At 58.7% G+C, this 19514-nt stretch overlaps 2 protein-coding genes across 2 annotated transcripts; one reads left to right on the forward strand and one right to left on the reverse strand.

Moving 5' to 3' along the window:
• The first annotated feature begins 35 nt into the window (after positions 1 to 35).
• HEXD (hexosaminidase D) lies at positions 36 to 13302 on the forward strand. The gene is made up of 13 exons (XM_090290702.1): positions 36 to 194; positions 3781 to 3919; positions 4592 to 4701; positions 6026 to 6113; positions 6965 to 7129; positions 8686 to 8869; positions 9660 to 9731; positions 10113 to 10308; positions 10942 to 11024; positions 11928 to 12006; positions 12080 to 12181; positions 12465 to 12554; positions 13107 to 13302. The coding sequence occupies exons 2-13, from the start codon at positions 3836 to 3838 to the stop codon at positions 13300 to 13302; spliced, it is 1449 nt and encodes a 482-aa protein (XP_090146828.1). The 5' UTR covers positions 36 to 194; positions 3781 to 3835.
• Positions 13303 to 14503: 1201 nt separating this feature from the next.
• On the reverse strand, positions 14504 to 18138 carry CYBC1 (cytochrome b-245 chaperone 1). The gene is made up of 6 exons (XM_090290706.1): positions 17833 to 18138; positions 17064 to 17105; positions 16445 to 16518; positions 15728 to 15824; positions 14974 to 15118; positions 14504 to 14649 (listed from the first exon to the last, which is right to left on the reverse strand). Exons 1-6 carry the CDS (start codon positions 17915 to 17917, stop codon positions 14529 to 14531), a joined length of 564 nt encoding a protein of 187 aa, XP_090146832.1. The 5' UTR covers positions 17918 to 18138; the 3' UTR covers positions 14504 to 14528.
• Between the last annotated feature and the right edge of the window lie 1376 nt (positions 18139 to 19514).

The following is a 19514-nucleotide window of genomic DNA, read 5'->3' on the forward strand; positions in this document are numbered from 1 at the left end:
CGCCCCACCTCCCCGGCGTCCGGGCCGCACCGAAGGCCCGCTGCGTCTGTGCCGCTTTTAAGTTACCAGGAGAACCTTCCTGCCGTGCGGGGAATAAGGAGGGAGATTTTTAGCGGCCCTGCCAAGACCCTTGTAGGTCTGAACGGGCCGAGTTCCCAGTGCGGTGCATCCACGAAGATTACGTCTCAAAGAAGGTGAGTGATGCCCTGACGGGGGTGCGGGTAGAAACTCTTGCGGGATCCACTGGACTAGAGAAGAGTTCTGAACCTGGGGGCGTGAGTGCCACTGGGGCCACACAGGGCCGTGGTCGCCCGCCCGGGAGCCGCGGAACCAGCGACAGCTGCAGACCCACCGGTAATATGATGAAGAAAAGGGACAGTCGACCCAGGTCTCTGAAATACCCTCATTTCTACAGACCTCGCAGGAGGGAATCGAGGCCAGGGAAGCAGCTTGCCTAACAAGGCGGAGCTGACTTCTCTTCTGTTCTTTGCAGGCTGGCGGGCGCGTAGGTGGTCAAGAGCGCTGATGTGTGTGTCGCAGGTGAGACGTCTGCTCTTTGTACTCCAGCGCTGCAGGATTTCTCCCTCAACGGGAGACGCACACACCCCCAATGCAGATTTCTTAGTTCAAAAAGATGTCTTTTGCATATATTCCCTGAAAAAAGGGATTTCGTTTGTAAGGTTTTAAAACATTTCAGCTTTAAAAGCATTGCAGTTTTCACAGTGCTTTTCTATAAAACTCGTCCACCCCTCAGCTGGTAATTTAGGTAGTTGCCTCAAGAATTCTGTCATTGAGATTGTCGTGAATATAATTTCTTTAAAAGAAATCCATGGATTGGTTTCTATGTGCACCTATTCACCTCCCCCACTGTAGTGAGACTCTTCAAGGTCAGGCTTACGAACCTTTGTGCAGAATGAGTAGGCTGAGTTACTGAACTATATATATGACCAACATGCCAAGATTTTCTTTCATTTTCCCATTAATCGTTTGTGCTTTTATAATAGAAAAAGATAAGATTTCACTGTTTCCCAGCTGCTTTGTCGTCAGCCAGACACTCCCTTCACTTCAACATAAACCAGTCAGCCTGATACCCTGTGGCTCATTCATTTTTCAAATTATTAATGGCCTATTTTGAAGTTTAAAAAAATTGTTATTTATTGATTTTTAGAGACACAGTGGAAGGGGGGGAGGGAGAAAGATAAACATTGATTTGTTGTTACACCCATTGTTGCATCAAGGGTTGCTTCCTGCATGTGCCCTGACTGCGGATCAAATCCACAGCCTTGGTGCATCGGGACGACGCTCTAACCAACTGAGCTACCTGGCCAGGGCCATTAGTGGCCTATTGTAATCTAATTAATTATTTTTGTCTTTAAAAAAAATTTAGCTATAGTCAACCTACAGTATTATATGAGTTTCACATGTATAACGTAGCTATTCAACATGTCAATGGCCTCTTTTAAATCCTAGCCAGTTTTTTCTGACCTGGAGGAAATGTGTGCACTTCCTTTCTCCATACAAGCAAGCTGACTTAAGCTCTAGAAATGTAAATATTTTTCATGCTATCCAAAGTAAAATAAAATTGAGGATAAACTTTCTACAGAAACACATCGCGGGGCCTGAAATACTGTTTGGAGATACCTGCCTGTCTGCTTTCACGGGCCTAGGGCAGATGGTTGCGGCATCTGTAAAACAGGAAACTATCTTGCACTCACCGTGTTACAACGATCAGAGCCTTCTTTTTTTTTTTTTTTAAGTATATTTTATTGATTATGTTGTTACAGTAGTTCCAATTTTTTCCCCTTTGCTCCCCTCCGCCTAGTACCCCCTTCCCTCCAGCAATCCCACCCCCCTTAGTTCATGTCCATGGGTCATGCATATAAGTTCTTTGGCTTCACCCTTTCCTATATTATTCCTAACTTCCCCCTGTCTGTTTTGTGCCAACCGATTATGCTTCTTAGTCCCTGCACCATTTCCCCATTTCTCCCCCTCCCCCTCCCAGCTGATAACCCTCCAAATGCTCCCCATACCTATGATTCTGTTCCTATTCTGGTTTGCTCAGTTGGATTTTGTTTTTATTTTTTAGATTCAGTTGTTGATAGTTGTGAATTTGTTGTCATTTTAGTGTTCAGAGTTTTGATCTTCTTTTTCTTAAGTAAGTCCCTTTAACATTTCATATAATAGCTTGGTGACGATGAACTCCTTTAGCTTCACCTTGTCTGGGAAGCACTTCATCTGCCCTTCCATTTCAAATGATAGCTTTGCTGGATAGAGTCATCCTGGTTGCAGGTTGCCTTTCATCACATTGAATACTGCTTGCCAGTCCCTTCCTGCCTGCAAAGTGTCCTCTGAGAAATCAGCTGATAGTCCTATAGGCACCCCCTGTAGGCAACTCTCCGCTTCTCTCTTGCTGCCTCCAGGACTCTGTCTTTATCTTTCATCTTTAGCATCTCAATCATGATGCGTCCTTGCATGGTCCTCTCTGGGTCCAGCTCACCCGGGACCCTCCGTGCTTCCTGGACCTGTATGTCCATGTCCTTCACAAAATTTGGGAAGCTTTCCTCATTTTTTTCATTTCTTACTTACTCATTCTGCCCTGGTTGACTATTTTTTTCTTCCTTATGTCCCAAATCATTGATTTGAACCCTGGTTTCCTTCCTTCACCATTGCTTTTGTGTGGATTTTCCTTCATTTCACTTAGCATAGCCTTCACTTCTCTTATGCGTTTGCTGTACTCAAGCATGTGTGTCAAGCCTGTGAGCATCTTGATCACCAGTGTTTTGAATTTTGCTTCTGTTAGGTTGTCTATCTCCTCGTCTGTTAGGTTGGCTATCTCCTCGTCACTTAGTTCTCCTACTGGAACCTTGACCTGTTTCCCCTTTTGGGCCATACTTCTCTGTCTCCTCATCTTCAGAGGCTCCTGTGTGTGTTTGCCTCTGGGTCTTAGGTAGAGCTGTCACACCTGTTAAACGGTGTAAGGGGCGGAGCCTTAGGGACTCGTCAGTGTATGGGGGAGGGGTCTGAGAGGGAACGATGCCACTTGCCCAGCACTCACCCCTTTTCCAGGCACCTCTCCCACTTCTGCACCGGACTGGCGCCCCTCTAGCTGCTGCCCTGGCCGTCGTTCCCAGAGTGGGGGGGTCTGCAGACGTTCTAGGACCGTGGGGCCCTTTAAACCAGCAGAATCTGCTGAGAGACCGGCAGTTTCTGCCTCCACCCGAGCCCCACGGGTTTGCACAGTCGGAAGCAATGAGGCTTGATTTTCTCTGGTGCTGGGACCGGGGTCTGGTTAGGAGCTGGGAAAGCTCCCCAGGTGTCCCTCCTGACTTTTTAAAATGCGTGACTGCGCTTCCTGCCAGCCTGTTACTGCCACCACCACATCGGGTCCTCTCCACCCCAGCTCTGCCCCTCCTACCTGCCTGGATGAGCATTTCTTCTTTATATATTTGTTTGTTGGACTTCCATGCAGCTTGATATTCTGGAACTTCTGGTTGTCTGTAGTTCTGAGGTAGCTGTGTTCCTTCTTAGCTGTGGAGGGAGATGCAGCGTGTCTGTCTAGGCCCCCATCTTGGCTGGAAGTTTCCAGAGCCTTCTTCTATGGAAACCAGTGCTGTTCTGCTTCAGGGTCAGATCGCATCGCCGTGCAGAGAGCCCTCTGCTGGGACTGGAGATGGACGTCGCGACTTGTGTCCTGTTGGAATGAGTTTCCTCCCACTTAATATCAGGACTGAAGGAGAGATCAGAAGCCCCTGTCTGCTCCTGACTGAATTTCCCCACCAGGAAGAAGTGCCCAAACAAGAGAGTTTTGTCGTGTGACGTCATAAAAAAAAGTGAGATGTCAGACTCCTCACCGTTTAAGATGCGACTTGTTCACCTGGACCTTAAAGGAGCCCCGCCAAAGGTGTCATACCTCTCGGAGGTAGGAGCTCCCTTTTGCCTTGAGGGAACCACTCTGGGTTGGGTCTTCAAAGTGGTGAACAGTGTCCTGTAGTGACGTGTGCTCGGAACCCAGCTGGGGGGTCTGGGCTGGTCTCCACGGTGGCAGCAGTGGAGATCTTGAATCAGTGCCCACTGGAAGGAAGCCCAGCTCTGTGTGTAATAGACATGACCTAGTCCCCCAAAATCCTTGAGGACAGGAATTCATATTTTTTGAGATAAAACAGAGTAATGGGGGAGGCCAGGGGAAGAAGCCCGTGAGGTAGCCAGGACCAGCTGCCCCTCTGTTCCTCTGCGGTTCCTGCCAGGTGTGCACCCCAACCAGAGCCCTGTCAGTCCCCCCAGTTCCCAGTCCTCAAAGAGGCCCCTCTGTGCTGCGTCCCGGCCGGCTGAGCTGCTCTCTGCGGCTCTGCAGCCAGCTGTCCCCACTTGCCCAGCTAAGCCACCAGTCAGCTGCTGTTCAGAGGCCGCTGTTCTAGAGCGTGTGGTTCCCCCCCCAATTGTGTCAAATGAGCACGTCATGGCGTTAGAGAGTTTGATTTGATGTCACACAAAGCACGTTCCAGGTTCCAGCTTCACAGGGACCCGTATCCACGTGCGGCACGTGTGCCACTGTCCTTCAGCTAGTTCCTTCCTGTCACCCCCCCACCGCCAGGTGTTTCCTCTGTTCCACGCCCTGGGTGCCAATGGGCTCCTCATCGAGTATGAAGACACGTTTCCCTACGAGGGCCACCTGAGGCAGCTGCGGGCCCCGCACGCGTACAGGTACCTGCCCCTCGCGGGTGGCCGCGTGCAGAGGGCAGGGGTGGGGGCAGCCACCTGGGGAGATGGGCCGGGCAGGCGGGAACTTCGCAGTGATCGGTAGGACGGTCGTTTGTTTTAAACGCATGACTCCAATTATAAGAACAAAGCGCATTCTCGGAAGAGGGGCACTGCGTTCTCCCATCGGCTGGTGTGACGTGCAGAGAGGACTTGTGGCCGGTGCCACGCGGGGGAGGAGGGGCTGCCCCTGAGGCCACTAGACCTTCCCGGGGAGAAGCTCAGAACCTGTGGCATGGCCCGTGGTGGCCCTGGGTGCAGCCTGCTGGCTTGGAGAGTAAATCTTTAAAAACATTTTGACGTGCTGGTGTTGACGAGGATGAGGAAGAGCAGGGCCCCGGCTGGCAGGCTGGGAAGCGCCTGGCCCGGAGCGTCAGGACCCCTGCAGGCGGGCACGCGGTCAGGGGGCCCCCGGGCCACGGCGGCCCGGCCGCCCACGGGTTTCCTTCCCTTTGGTTCCTCTGTTCTTCCCGCAGTGAACTTGCTTCGTTCATTCGTGTTTTTACATGAAAAGGTGCCGGGTTCCTTGAGGAAGGCGTGTGTAGGGTGAAGGGGGAGCCTGACAGTCAGAGCACTTTTAGGTCTGATTGACCTGAGAGACGGTTTAGACACGAGAGAAACGGGAAGTCGCTTTCTTTGGAGGTAAATGCAGGAGTGACAGCTTGTGTTGGCAGAGGGCTGGGGGGGGGGGGACGTCAGCTGAGAGCCCCGGCGGGCGAGCTCACACCCGTGTGCTCAGGAGGACACGTCCCCGCTCACTTCCTGGGGCGGTCCTGGCCCCAGAAGGACCCTTTCTTTCCTCTGTTGAGGGAGCCACCTGCCTTCTCTAGAGCCCAGACGGGGACACTAGGCTGTGCCCCTGCCCCTGTCCCCACTCTCTGTGGGGTAGGAGCAGCCCTGGGTGGCCTGTGAATGCCGGGAAGTGGCTGTGTTCCAGCCAAGCCTCTGTGGACGCTGACATACTTCCGGAATCATTTTAAGTGCAGGCCCCATGCTCAGGTCGCTGCTGCTCTAACGCCTTCCGCCCCTGCTCTGATGTGGTCCCTTGTGTGGCTATTTCTGGTGAAGTGACTTCAGCGCCCTGTAGTTCAGGGGAGAGTCGCTGCTGAAAAGCAGGCTGGTGCTGGCGGCCGTGACAGCGTCGTTCCCACGGGTTCTCGCACAGGGGCGTCTCTCTGTTTAGCTGCTCGGAGTTTGCGATGTGCTGGTATCCCTGGGAACCTGACTTGGGGGGCTGGGGGTGTGACCGGGGTGATCCTCGTCTCTGCAGCCCCTCGGACATCAAGGAGGTCCTGCATCTGGCCAGTCAGAACAAGCTAGAGGTCGTCCCCTTGGTGCAGACGTTTGGACACATGGAGGTGAGCGGGAGCGGCCCGGGGCCCAGGTGGGGGCAGGGGCAGCTCAGTGCTGCAGGGACATGCTCTCGGAAGCCCCTGCCAACAGCCAGAGAGCACCGAGCTGTGGGTCAGACCCCCGGCCCCGAGCGGAGGGACATCGGGGTGGGGACACCCCTGAGCCAGGGCCCAGCTGTTTGCTTCTTATCTGTGCTCAGCAGCAGCAAGAAAAGGGGACAAGCTCGCTGTTTTCTCTGGGTCCTTTTCTCACTTAATGTGGGAGGCACTCTCCCCCATGGTTGTCAGGCAGGTCTCCCATCTGTGTCCACGGGACATGCATGGGACAGGCGGGCTCCGTGCTCCCCTCTGACGGAACCCCCTGTGGGACCTGCTCGCTGGCAGCACCCCCGGGCCTTCGCCTCAGCCCGCGCTGGCGGTCTGGAGCTGGGCGCTGGGATTCCCCCCGTGACCCCCCAACAGACGCTGCCGGGCCCCCTCAGCCTGTGCTCTATGGGTTCCCATTACTTTCCACGTCCCGACGCCTGGAAGGTTACGTTTGACAAATGGCTCTGCCTGGTTCTTGTTTGGGGGGCAATATGCCAACCCCTTCACACACCCGGAGCAAGAAGCCTGCCCAGCCTGCAGTTCTGCTGCGAAGGGGGACGGAGCGGCCCAGGTAGAAAGTGCCGGGAAGCCTGGGCCCTGCTTCCCGTCACCACGCCCGGCCCTCTGTGGGGACCTGGAGCAGGTGTCAGGAGGCTGAGGCCCGTCAGGACTCAGAGGCAGGAGCCTGGTCGCGGGTCCCTTGCTGCGCGGGGCTCCTGCGGGGGCCTCTCTCCCCGTGTCCCCGAGCTCCCCCCGCCCCCTCTCCGCAGTTTGTGCTGAAGCACGAGGCCCTCGCCCGCCTGCGAGAGGTGGCGCTTTTCCCCAACACCTTGAACCCGCACGAGGCGGAGTCCCTGGCGCTGGTCGCTGCCATGATCGACCAGGTCATGGAGCTGCACCCGGAGGCCCGGTGGCTGCACATCGGCTGTGATGAGGTAGGTGCCTGCGCCGCGTCTTCTGCTCCCCGAGTGCAGCGGTGTCCGTGTCTTTGCTTCAAGGTCACCTCCTCCACCTCGTGCCCCAGGACAGAGATGGGCTGGCCAAGGAAGTGGTCCCGGGTGAGGGTGCTGGTGTCGCTGATGGGGACCTCACCCAGGCGGACCTATGATGCGTGACCCTGGGTACCCAGGGTCAGACAAGAGAGGGCTGGGCCCAAAACAGCTGTTCTGCTCACGCCCCCCCGCCCCACCCCCCATCCCCGCAGCAGGATCTATGTCCCCGGGCCAGCAGTGGGTGTGAGTTTGAGCCGGTTACTTTTCCTGAGTGGAGAAATGCAGTTTTAGGAAAAGTTACTTTGGGGTCACAGAGCACTGATGGGAAAAGGCGGTTACCGGGGGGGGCTGATGCCGTAGCCCCGACTCGTCCTTTCTGCTTCCCTGTTTCCTGAGAAACTTGGCACAAAATTTAGCTCCAGGATTGATCCTTTTCTTCAAAGGAAATCCTTTTCTTGGTAGTAAAATACAACATAAAATTTACCATTCTAACCATTTTACAGTGTATGATTCAGTAACTTCTAAGTATTAGGTTGGCCAAAAAGTTCGTTTGGATTTTTTCCCATAAGATGGATCAAGTAGTGCTTATCTTTAACTTAATTTGAAACAGTTTTGTTAGATTGTATTGTTACAGCTGTCCTATCAGCGTGCATTTAAAAAAAATTAAAATTGGTGAATTTTTGTGTAGCCATTTTAATATTGAAGGTAGCAGGAAATATGCAACATTTTCCGCATATTATGCTTTATTATTTCAAGAAAGGCAAAAATGCAACTGAAATGCAGAGAGAGAGACGTGTGCAGGGCATGGAGAAAGGGCTGTGACTGAACAGAAGTGTCAGAAGTGGTTTGCGAAGCTTTGTGCTGGAGATTTCTCGCTGGATAGTCTGTGGACAAGTGGAAGTTGATGTGATCCAATCGAGACATTAATCAAGAGCAGTCCACGTTCTACCACATGGGAGAGCCGACTTACTCAGAACATCCAAATCAGTAGTTATTGGTGGAAATGAAAGTTCTGTCATATTTTACGGAAAAAAACGAAGAGGACTCTTGGACCCACCCAGACCTCATGATGTCCTGCGGCTGCCGCTGGCCACTGGGCCTCTTCCCCTGCAAAGGAAGTCCCACACCCTCAAGCTGTCATCCCATCCCAGCCCCAGCCCCGCCTCATCCCTTCGTGCTTATGGATTTGCTGGTTCTGGACGTTTCCAAAATGGAATTCCACAATGTGTGTGTGCCCGCCCCACCCTGAGCAGGACGTGGCCAGGCTGCGTCCCTGGGTGTGGCTGAGGGGCAGCCCGTGTGTGGAGAGACGTGTGCTGCTCGTTCTCCTGCTGGGGGATGTTTGGGTTACTCCCCTCGAGCTGCTGCGAAAAGGACCGAGTGGGGGTTTAGGTCTCGGTGAAGAAGGCACAGTCCCCCTTTGCTGCCGCGGCCCCGGTCCGACCGCCCGGCCACTTCTGGGCATGTCGGGGGCAAATGCGTCCTGTCCTTGTCCGCAGGTGTATTACCTTGGAGAGGGCGAGGCCTCCAGGCAGTGGCTGAAGCAGGAGCAGAACACCAAAACCACGCTGTGTCTGTCTCACATGAGGGTGGTGGCCAGCCACGTGCGAACCCGGCACCCTGCCACGATGCCCCTAGTGTGGGATGACATGCTGCGGGACGTCCCCGAGGACCAGCTGTCAGGTCAGCCAGCCTGCCGCCCACAGCGAGGGCTTCCTGGGGGGGCCGGGAGGGAGGCGCAGCTGCTGCTGGGCACCGTCTGCTGGGAGGGACAGTGAGCACAAGCCCAGTGACAGCACCTTAGGGCCACTACTTACACTTCCTCACGAAAAGACCACGCCCCTAAAAGGTGTGCGAGGACCCTATAGGAGGACGGGTGATGGACCTGAATTGGGGGCGACCGAGAGGCCATCAGGAGGGGTGGGAGGGGTGGGCATGGAGAGTCCCTGCTTCTGGCCCTCAGCCCCACTAGGCCCTGTGGCCCGTCCTGCGTGGACCCTGGTTGAGGTTCCCAGAGGGAAGCAGCAGCCTCTCCAGCCCCCGGGCTCACCCAGTCTGAGGCTTCGGCGTGCGACGGGAGGCTGGTGTCGTCACTCCCCACTCCGCCAGGGCCAGGATCTGGTGTCCCAGTGCCCTTGCTGCTGCACGATCCCGTGTCCTCACAGGGACCCTCACATGGCCACTGGGTTTCAATCAGCACTCGTCACAGTCAAGCCCACATGGCAGTGTGTTCCTGGCCTCGTGCCCCTGGCGGCTGGCACAGAGCAGTTCACATTCTCAGAGAGCCCTGGACCCCTGACGGGCCCGACCTCCCGGAGTCTGGTCACGTCCATAGCTGACGGCTTCCTGGACATGGCGTTTCCCCTGAAAACAGCACAGTGTGGGGTCTGTCCTAGAAAAGATGACTTGTGTTCATTTTTATGCAAGAACGTGGGCCAAGGGCTCGGAACTCACAGCCCCTCTCTGCCCCCAGCGTCGGGGCTGCCGCAGCTGGTGGAGCCAGTGCTCTGGGACTACGGGGCTGACCTGGACGTCCAAGGCAAGGGTCAGTACCGTGGTGCTGGGGGATACCCTGCCACCCAGACTCCCAGCTGTGGGGCGACAGGGCCGCTGTCACCTGGCTCATCAGAACCTGTGACTCGCCTCTGCTTTCACTGCGGCCTCTTCTGCACAGAGTCCCACCCTGGGGAGTGGCCATTGGCCTGTGTCCTGTAGCTGGGCCCTCATGGGACATCTGTCCTAATGGACACGTGAACTGGGGCTGCCTGTAAGCGGCGGGGATCTGTCCTCACTGAGATGGGCGCCCCTGGGCCTGGCGGCGTGGGTTCCCGGGGTTTCTGTCTGCAGTGGGGCTGGGGCCTCACTGTTCAGGCTGGTGGCTGCAGCCGCCTCAGGGCCCAGTCACGCCTCTCACGTCCTCACTTAGCCCTCCTCGTGGAAAAGTACCGGACGTGTGGTTTTTCCCGGCTGTGGGCTGCCAGTGCCTTCAAGGGAGCCACGGGACCAGACCAGGCCGTGCCCCCCATCGAGCACCATGTCCGGAACAACGTGCAGTGGCTGCAGGTGGCAGCCTGCGGGACAGCAGACACGCTACAGGGCATTGTCCTGACCGGCTGGCAGAGGTGAGGCCACTGGCGCCTGTTCTTGGGGGGTAAGCGGCTCCCACGGCCGGGTCACACCGCCCTCCTCACCTTTTCCGTCCGTGGGAGCAAAGGGCAGGTGCTCTGGGGACCGTGTGGGAGGGACCTGGGCCCCCCACACCCTGTTAGCTGCCCCCAGACCGCACAGGACTTGCTGCTCTGAGCATCAGTCCCCCCGTGGCCTCCCTGGTCCACAGCCTCCACGAGGCCACACGCACACGGCTCGCACAGTGGGGACCGGGACAGATGCTGGCTCTTCGGGATTTCATACCACTTGGAAATTGGAGCTAGGAGCAGACCCCTGCCCTGGCCAGGTCCTGGCCGCGGTCCTACCCTATGATTGGGGGGTGGGGGAGGCCTGGTGGCCCCAGCAGCAAGGGTACTGGAGGCAGGGCCTCTGAGGGGGCTCTGTCCTCACTCACAGAGTCGGGGTGGCAACCACAGCGCTGAGCCTGGCCAGGCTGTGGGTGGGCTGCACACTAGGGAGCCGAAGGCCATTTCCAGAGGCAGTGGCCAGCTCCACAGAAGTTTCCAGGCCCGTCCTGTGGGGCAGGGGATGGTGTGCTTGCATCTGCCAATAGGGGTGGGAGCTGAGTGCCTCTCCCATTGACTCAGGTACGACCACTTCTCTGTGCTGTGCGAGCTGCTGCCCGTGGGGATCCCGTCCCTGGCTGCCTGCCTACAGTCGCTGCTACACGGTATGGCGCCCCGCTCTCCCGGGAGGCCAGGGTGGCAGGGGCAGGCAGATCAGAGGCCTGTGTCCTCAGGGCTGGACTGGGTCCTGCTCAGCGTTTCAGGGACGATGTGCCCATTGCGGCTCCCGCCTGCTGCCAGCCCAGGTTTTCAAGCCTAAACCCAAGGCAGGCCAAGAGGTTAGGGGAACATGCCCCCGAGACACGGTGAACTTTAAAAGGAATCCGTCACGCATCAGAAGTGGGAAGAGCTTCTGCCTCTGCTACGGCGCCATCCCAGGTGCCACGTGCTGGCGGCACGCCTACCTCCAGTTCCCTGCGGGCACGCGGGCCGTGCCCAGAGCAGCTACTGGAGCAGCCTTCAGTGGTGAGGGCTGGTCACAGAACCGCCTGTACTTGCTGCGTGACACCTCAGAGGGAGTTTATACAAGGATGCACGTGGTGTTGGCGCAGAAGTGTCCGGCAATACTGAGGAGGGCGGGGCCTGTGCTGGGCCAGCAAGATGGGACAGAAAGCACGTGCAGCGCTGGCCGAGCCCCACCCCCCAGCGCTGTCACCCACACTGACTGGGAAGTCTGTGCCCATGGTACCCCCGGGCCTCGCTGGTTCATTTCTGTTGCCCTGGGAGTGCGGGGCCCTAGGGGGAGGCTGGGAGGGCTGATGGCACCCGGTGCTGACAAGGGCCGTTTTCTAATTTTTAATGTAACAAACACATTTTCACATGTTTTGTGAGAAGCAGGGGGACTCCTTGGGGTTGGCACATGCTTGGCTGGCCTGGCCTGCAGTCCTCCTGACCCACCACGCAAGGCCAAGGCCCTGGGGGTCTGGGCAACAAGGCAAGTGCAGGGTCCAAGCGTCCCCCCACTCCTATGGAGGGCCCCCACCCCTTCCATCTCTGGTCGGTTTCAGGAGGCTTTGCCGAAGGAGCTAGAGCACGAGTGGAGAGTCTTCTCGGGATCCCGAGCCTGGCAATGACCGGTTTTATGAGGTGACCCCCCCTCCGAACCCCGCTCCGCCCCTCCCCTCACGGCAGCCCCACCTCAGTGCCTGGTTCTCCGCAGTGAGGGGGCCGGCTCCTTCCCCGGCAGCGACATCCTCGCCCTCGTCACGCAAGTTGGCCTCCACCTGCGCAGCTCTGTGGATGAGATGCTGCAGAGGGACAGGTGTGTGGGGGCACAAGAAGTGGGCACACCAGAGCGAGGCTCACAGTGGGGGACCTGAGTCCCCCACACACATACCCCGCCCCCAGGGTGAGGGCCTGCCCATCCTACACCAAGACTTTCTAGGGGGAAAACAACTTTTAAAAATTCCTACCAGACTTAAATTGTTTCAAAGGTGTTTTTTAAAAACCACCCCGAGTTGGGTAAAAAAAAAAAAAAAAAACCACCCCGAGGCTGCCTTACCCCCTCCCTTGGGGCCCTCCCATGTGTATGGATTTGTCCCCAGGTACGTGACAGGCTGGTTCAGCCCCTACCATCGCAGGCGGAAGGTCATCCACCCGGTCATGATCCAGCACATCCAGCCCCGGGCGCTCAGGTAGCCCACCCTCTCCCACAGGGCCCGCCCCTGGGGCTGCATGTCCTCTGCCACATGGGAGCAGCTTTGTGTGACCGTTGGCTACCACATGCTCTCTAGGTACCGCAGGTGACTCCGTGTCACTGAACTGGCCATGTCCCTGAAAGTTAGGGAGCCCAGGGGAGGTCCTAGCCTGGAGGGGGCAGGTGACCAGAGTGGTCTGGGGCCAATCCTGGGCCACCATGCATGAGCCCGAGTCCTCGGGCACTGTGGGGGCAGGGTCCTGCAGCCAGCACTCCCCAAGGTGCTCCCGGCTCCCAGCTGAGCTGAGGCGAACACAGACGCCCCCACTGAGTGTAGGATGTTGTGCACCATCGGCAGGTGCAGGTGCCATCAAAATCCCTGCCGGCCAGCTGAAAAATACATCGCAGGTTCAGGTGTTAAAATGTGACGGTCAGTCTTTGCTTCCTGACACTGCTGATAGCCCTGTTTTATGGGTGGGTAAACTGAGGCACAGAGCTGCACCACTGCAGGGCCCTCCTCTGGGGGCTCATAGCTGTCTGGGGCCCGCAGCCTCCTGGCCAGGTGGAGCGCCCTCGTGCGGGAGCTGGAGGCCGCCCTGCACCGCGTCTTCCACAAAGATACCGTGGACGAGTGGCTGGAGGAGAACGTGCAGCCCAGCCTGGGGCGGCTGCAGGCACTGCTGCAGGACCTCGGCGAGGCTGCCGGCCCCCAGACCCCACTGGCCGGCCCCAGCCCGGACCCCTGAGGGGTCCAGGTGGGCAGGCATTACCCACCCCCGTTACTGCCAAGGAGAGCAGCGGAAAAAAGGACACTCACGGGGACCTGATCTGCGTGCAGAACTTGGACTCTTGTGAAATAAAAAGGAGCCAGAAATGCTGATACGAGAGCAACAGACCACTCGGCAGTGGCCGAGCCAGGCCTTCCCACTGGCCCCAGCAGAGGGGCGGGTGGTGGGGGGCAACCAACCTGCTCCTCCTCAGGGAGCATGTCACAGCCTTGGGACGAATGTACCAGAAGCAAGCCAAATACAGAATTTCACTTTATTTTAGGAAAAAAGCGTTTTGGATTTAACTGTTTGAAAACCTAACTTTCACAGGTCCAACTGATCATGTTTCTCCCAACTAAGGGCTGGCTGGCAGCCCCTACTGAGAAGGGAGAGGGTCACTAGGAATTGCTGTCCTTGGTCTGTCTGGCCTGGGCAACCCTGAAGGTATTCAAGGCTCTGCCCAGCTGACCCTGCTCACAGGTGCTCTCAGGCCCCTGCACTGTGGGTGCGGCCCACTCCTGCCACACCGATGGGCCCACTGGCCAGGACTGTAACTCCCACCAAGGGGCAGTCCTGGCTTGGATCGCTGTCCAAGCCCTCCTCTTGCCAACGGCCTTGCCTGAGGGGATCCTTCCCATGTCAGCCCAGCATATGCTGGTTGGCCCCAAACAAGCCATCTTGCTGCAGTGGGCTGTGTGCCGGGGAGGCCAGGTGGGCCCAAGCAGCCCACAGGCAGCCGTCCCACTTCTGAGCGCCGAGGACATCTGCCCGGGAGGGGGGAGCTCAAGTTCCGTGTCTGGGGCCTGACCCAGCCACCGGCCCTGCGCTCACCTTCCGAAGCCTCCCCGGGACCTACACGCTGGATCCGCCAGGGTCCACGCCAGCCACGCCGCCTCCCCAGCAAGTACTTGGTCCCACACCAGGAATACCAGCCCAGCTGCACTCTGGGAAGCCTGGTGGTCTTCCCTTTCTGAGGTTGAAGCCCCACACGGCTGGTGGGCTGAGGAGTGGGTCTGTCCACGCTGCCTGGCTGGGCCCACGCTCTCCCTGGGCACCGTGGCTCTGCTCGGAGAGCAGTTGGAGTGGCCAAGGGTCCTGCCCTGGGGCTGCCAGGGACACAGCCGGATAAGGAGATGGAAGGCTGGCTGACGGCTCATCAGGCCTGCTGAGGCGCCATCAGGACCAAGTCTGGGGGCTCCGTGGGGTCAGCTCTGGCCCCCAGGACTGTCAGCCTCACTGTCACTGCTCTGAGACAGCTCCACGGGGCTCTCGAGCCGGTGCAGCTCCAGGAAGGCGGTGATGAGCTGGGCGATGGCTTCCACATCGCTGGGCCAGGCCGGCACCAGGAGGAAGAGAGGGTCACCATGGCAGAGGTGCGACCAGAAAGGCCACACCAGTCTCACCCTGGACCATGCACCCTACCATCCCAAGGCTCCCCACCAGGCCCTTCCGTTCCGATCCCCATCCCGTGTCCTGTGCCCATGGGGAACCCCGACACCCGCTAGCGGTGGTAGCAGGCCACCCCCAGCCTCCCTTTCTCTGTGTCTCCCTGTGTCCCGCCACGCTGTGCAGTCTGCCGTGAGGGCCACCTGACGTGGCGAGGGGCTCAGGCAGGCAGCCCTGGCAACCTGTCCCCTGCCCGCGGCTCACCTGCGGCGGCCCATGACGGCGCTCTGGGTGAGGGGGTGAGAGAAGCCCGTTGCGGAGCGCAGCACCACCACGTAGCCCTGCCCAAAGTACCGCACCTTCTCCTCCTCCACGTTCACGTCCTGGATGTCCTTCAGCAGGACCACCACTGCAGTGGGCACAGGTCGGGGGCAGGTCAGTGGCAGGGACACCCTCACCTGTGTGCTGCGCATGGTCACTTCAGGGCCATCTGCAGAGGACCACATCATGCTTGCCATGAAGCAGAAAGTGTTGGTCAGTGTGTTGGAGGCTGGACCCAGGAAAACAGTGGAGATCCTGACCTTGGACATCACAGGCTGGTGACCATGGTGCAGTCATGCAGCTGCTGGGCCACGGCCAGTCTAGGTGAGCAGGAATATCCGGTGGACCCAGCATGGCCTCAAAAGGCTTGCTGTCCTCTCATGACCACTCTGCTATGGCAGAGCAGCCCAGCAGAATGCTGGCATCTCTGCTTTGCAGGTGCTGAAAATGCCTTCCTGGTCCCTGGTGGCTGGTCAACGAGCTAGGCCTGCCCAGCCACATCCTTTGGGCCAGGACGTGTGTAGGGGCCCCCCACGTCCATCCGAGAAGTGGAAGACAACCCCGATTACCCAGCAGCTGGCCTGGACCCAGCCCATTTCCAGGCCCCAGGCCCGGTCCCAGCTGCCACTCAGCTGCTCACGGCCCTCCGTCCAACCCAGAGAAACCAACCTGTGTCCTGTCGTTCCTGATGCCTCACCTTGGTCGTGGCCTGATCTGAAAAGAGTCAGCAGCTTCTTGTATAAGCTGAATGTTTTCAGCACAACCTTCCCGGTGCTCTTGTCGAAGACAGCTTCCTGGAAAACCAGCCACAGGGCAGTCCCTGCACTGCTGTCCTGGGTGCACAAGCTGACCACACACAGACGTCCTGGGAGGGGCCTGGGTCCCCCGACTGTGTCCCACCCTCACTGGAGCAGACCTCTTCCTTCCCCTCTCAGTTGGAATCCCTAACGTGACCCCCAGGTGCTGCTCTGCCAAAGCCAAACACATGTAGCCTGACCGCTGGGCTCCTGACGGGAAGGGCACAGGGACTCTCTGCTCTTTGGAAGCAAGAGACAAGTACAGTGGCCAAGGTCCTCCAATGGGGTAATAGGGGTCAGAGGTCAGAGCAGCACAGAGCAGGCAGCTCAAAGGACCATGACGGGGAAAAGAAAAAGGGGTGCAGTTGTCCGTTTCACTCTGTGCTGCGGCAACTCTTGGGAGGAAAGAATTTGGGTAAAAACAGTCACGAAGAACTTCTAGGAGAAAAACAGCTTCAGGAGATTCCTTCAGGAGCAGCGATGGACAAGCAACACCTGGGGGCTGAGCACTGGCCCCCAGAACCCGCTGCTCTGAAGCCACACATGGGGCGTCAGACCCAGGCCTGCCTTCCCACTGAGGTCCCCACTGCAGGGAACCGCAGCCTGAGCAGCCTTACCTCCCAGTCCTCCAGGTTCTGCACGGCCACAAACAGGCAGCCCGTGACGTAGAAGAGCTTCCAGCCCAGACTATCTGGGGACAAACACAGGATACAGCCAGGTGAGGGCAGCAGCAGAGGGCAAAGGCTGATGAGGCACAGGGGCCCCCTCCCAGCACGGCCACTTTCCCAGACACTGGGCAGGAGTGGCAGCAGCTCTGCTGTTGCTCTCCTCTGGGTGTCACTCGAGACAGGTGGTCAGGCGTCTGGATCACAGCGTGGTCTGTGGTGGGGGGCAGGGGAAGGCTCACAGGGAGCGGCTGAGTGCGGCTCATCCTCCAACAGAATCTTAAGCAGATACGAGAACACCTTCCTGAGAGATTTTTTTTCTTTTGGTCAAATTTAGTGGTGAGGGAGTTATTTCTGATGAAAATGCCCAAGATATAAGTGAGAAGTGCAGGCTGCAAGGGACCTGGGCATGAGGGAGAGTATACCAGCCACACCCACGAGCCATCAGGAGGCAGCAGGACCTGCGCTCCCAAAGGCCATGCTTTGGTGGATTAGAAATGATGGGCTTTCCTTCTCTTCTCTAGTTTCTAAAGAGCCGAGGAAGTTCCGGGCGGCAGACACTGCTCCTCACCTCCACTGTAGTAGGCAGCAGCCAGGCCAATCGACAAGATTCCTGCAGAAAGAAAGCAGGCACCTTGGTGTTGGGCCACCGCCAGCCCCAAGTGCACCTCCTTCCCACTGCCAGTGATGGCTGAGAGCGGGGAGCAGAGGAGAAAAGACCCCCAGGTTCAGGAGAGCGGGAAGTTTGTTCAGAAACATGGTCTGTACGCTGGACATGTCCATCACACGCAGATCCAGAGTGGACCGGGGAACCAGACAGAGAAGCCCTGCATGGGTTTTACCCTGACAATAAGTACATGGTGTGGAATGAAGACAAGGCTGTGCATGAAGAATCACAAGGTCACGGGGAAGAGGGACCACAGACAGGCTGCTGAAGGCACTGTGGCGCCTCCTCGCACCTGCGATCCAGTCCTGGGTGCAGCTCCCCAATGAGTAGAGGGGTGGAAGCCACGGAAGCCCCCTCAGTTAGGGGGAGAAATGAACGCACGTGGGCCTGAGACGCAATTACACCTGCGACCAGGTGTGCGAAAGCAGGGAAAGGGGAAACACGGGACCCTCAGAAGAGCACGCGGTGTTAATGAACTAAAGGACGTTAAGTGGCGAAAAAGACCAGACACACATCAGGTGTGACTGCGCGGACACACGGTAAAGTCCGGAAGAACACAAATAAAATAGTTGCTGTATCTTAGGGAAGTAAAACAGAGGAAGGGAAACAAGTTTCACTTTCATCCCTTTTTAAAATTAAGTTTTTCAGCCGGGGTAAACATGGGAATCCTTACCAACCAGCAGGGACCAGGACCGGAGGCCCGGCGCCCTCTTGAGATGGAGGCAGGAGCTGGAGCGCGTCTCCACCTGCATGTACATCCCTGGGCCGGGCGGGCACCTCTCTCAGCGGGAGACCTGGGCTGGCTGGGAAGGGCAGACACACGGACAGCTGCAGCCAGCGCTCCCGGGCGGGGGTGGCCTCCGACGGCCGCCTCGCTGTGGTCCCGCACGTCGCCTGACCCCCGCTTCCCCTGGGAAGACGGCCGTTCTCGGCGCAGTTGCACTGACGGTACTGGGCTACCCGTCCCGCTCGGGCTCGCAGCCCACCAACGGACACTGGACGCTCGCCTGCCCCGTCTTCCCCGGAAACCCCAGCCCCCAGCCGCCTCGAGCTTCCGCGACCCACCGGAACCCAGCAGGACGCCCTCCCCTCCCTGCGCGGGTCCCCGCCAAAAAAACGGAACCGCAAGTCTCATGGTCCGAGTCCGCTCGCGCACCGACCAAAGAAGCCGGCCGTGCGGTGCCCTCGGCTGCAGGCGGGAGACGTCGCCCTGCAGACCGACGCGCGCGAGGCGCTGGCGCGGGGCTCCGGCCGAGTCCAGTCGCACTCCTCACGACGCGGCTGCCGCCGGCCCGCGAACGCGGCATCTGCGCTCGGCACCGCGCTCCCTGCCGGGCCCGCCGCCTGCGGCCTGACTCCTGCAGCCCTCGGCCGCCTCCCGAGCCCGCGCTCCCGAGAGCGGGACCCGCCCGCCCCGCCGCCCGCCCCGTGCCGCCCCGACGGCGACCACGGCGCGGCTCCTACCGAAAACGCGGACGGGCGTGCGACGGCGCTAAGTGCACGGGCGGCCACGAGCGCGGGCTGCTGACTTCCGGGCCCGGGGGCGGGGCTGCGCTCTGACTTCCGGCCCCGGGGGAGCAGGGCGGCGGCGCTGCCTCTGGGTTGGGGGCGGGGCCTCGCCTTCCGGAAGTGGGAGGCGACCGCTGCAGATTCCAGGTGCGGGAGGGCGCGGGCTTCCGAAGGGCTGGCTCTGGTGCAAGGACCCGCGGAGGGAAGGGGCACGGCGCGCACCCCGCACCTCGCGCTGAACCAGCCCCGGCCCTGGAGCAGCGCTGGCGCGGGTGCCCGAGAGGCTCGCTGATGCTGTCACTGAGCAGGAGGTTGGGGTCCTGCTGCCCGCCCCCCCAGGTAAAATTTCAGAGGCCAAGTTTTGGTGATAAAGGAAAGGGCTCTTTATTCAAAGCAGTCGCTTCAGCCCGTCAAGCCACGGCTTTAATCACTTAAGCCTGTCAGTGATGGCTGAGCTCTGGCACGTGGGTTCTCCCAGCAGTCCCCCGTCAGTTTCCGTAGGGTTAGTTACAAACCCAAACGTGACACGTGCCCGAGAGCTACAGCGTTCCGGAAGAATGGCAGACTGCTGCTTCCGCTCCCTCTAGAACCCAAAGGATAAACCCGCCACCCTCTGCCAGGCCAGCCCAACCCAAGGCTGGACCCGGGAGTTCTTCCCGCAAAACACCGACCTGGGGAACGCAGGCAGCTGCAGCCCCGTCACCCAGGCACCGCAGGGGAAGAAGAGCCTGAGAGCGGCCTGAGAGCCAGAGAGCCCTTCCATTGCACATCTTCTTGCACAAATCCCGTCCTAGACCGTTGCCCCGGCAGGACCCCCAATATGACCCCTCCTACATCTCCCCAGTG

The sequence above is a fragment of the Furipterus horrens genome, unplaced genomic scaffold, assembly GCF_987537825.1.
Source record: "Furipterus horrens unplaced genomic scaffold, mFurHor1.1.pri manual_scaffold_11, whole genome shotgun sequence".
In the NCBI taxonomy this organism is placed as follows: Eukaryota; Metazoa; Chordata; class Mammalia; order Chiroptera; family Furipteridae; genus Furipterus; species Furipterus horrens.

Coding starts and splice junctions, on each gene's coding strand:
- HEXD (XM_090290702.1), top strand. CDS start 3,836: ATGTCAGACTCCTCACCGTTTAAGATGCGACTTGTTCACCTGGACCTT. Junction 8,870..9,659: donor CCCCGAGGACCAGCTGTCAG/GTCAGCCAGCCT, acceptor CTCTGCCCCCAG/CGTCGGGGCTGCCGCAGCTG. Junction 10,309..10,941: donor GTCCTGACCGGCTGGCAGAG/GTGAGGCCACTG, acceptor CCATTGACTCAG/GTACGACCACTTCTCTGTGC.
- CYBC1 (XM_090290706.1), bottom strand. CDS start 17,917: ATGTACATGCAGGTGGAGACGCGCTCCAGCTCCTGCCTCCATCTCAAG. Junction 16,519..17,063: donor TGCTGCCTACTACAGTGGAG/GTGAGGAGCAGT, acceptor GTTTGTCCCCAG/ATAGTCTGGGCTGGAAGCTC. Junction 14,650..14,973: donor GCCGTCATGGGCCGCCGCAG/GTGAGCCGCGGG, acceptor GGCCTGGCCCAG/CGATGTGGAAGCCATCGCCC.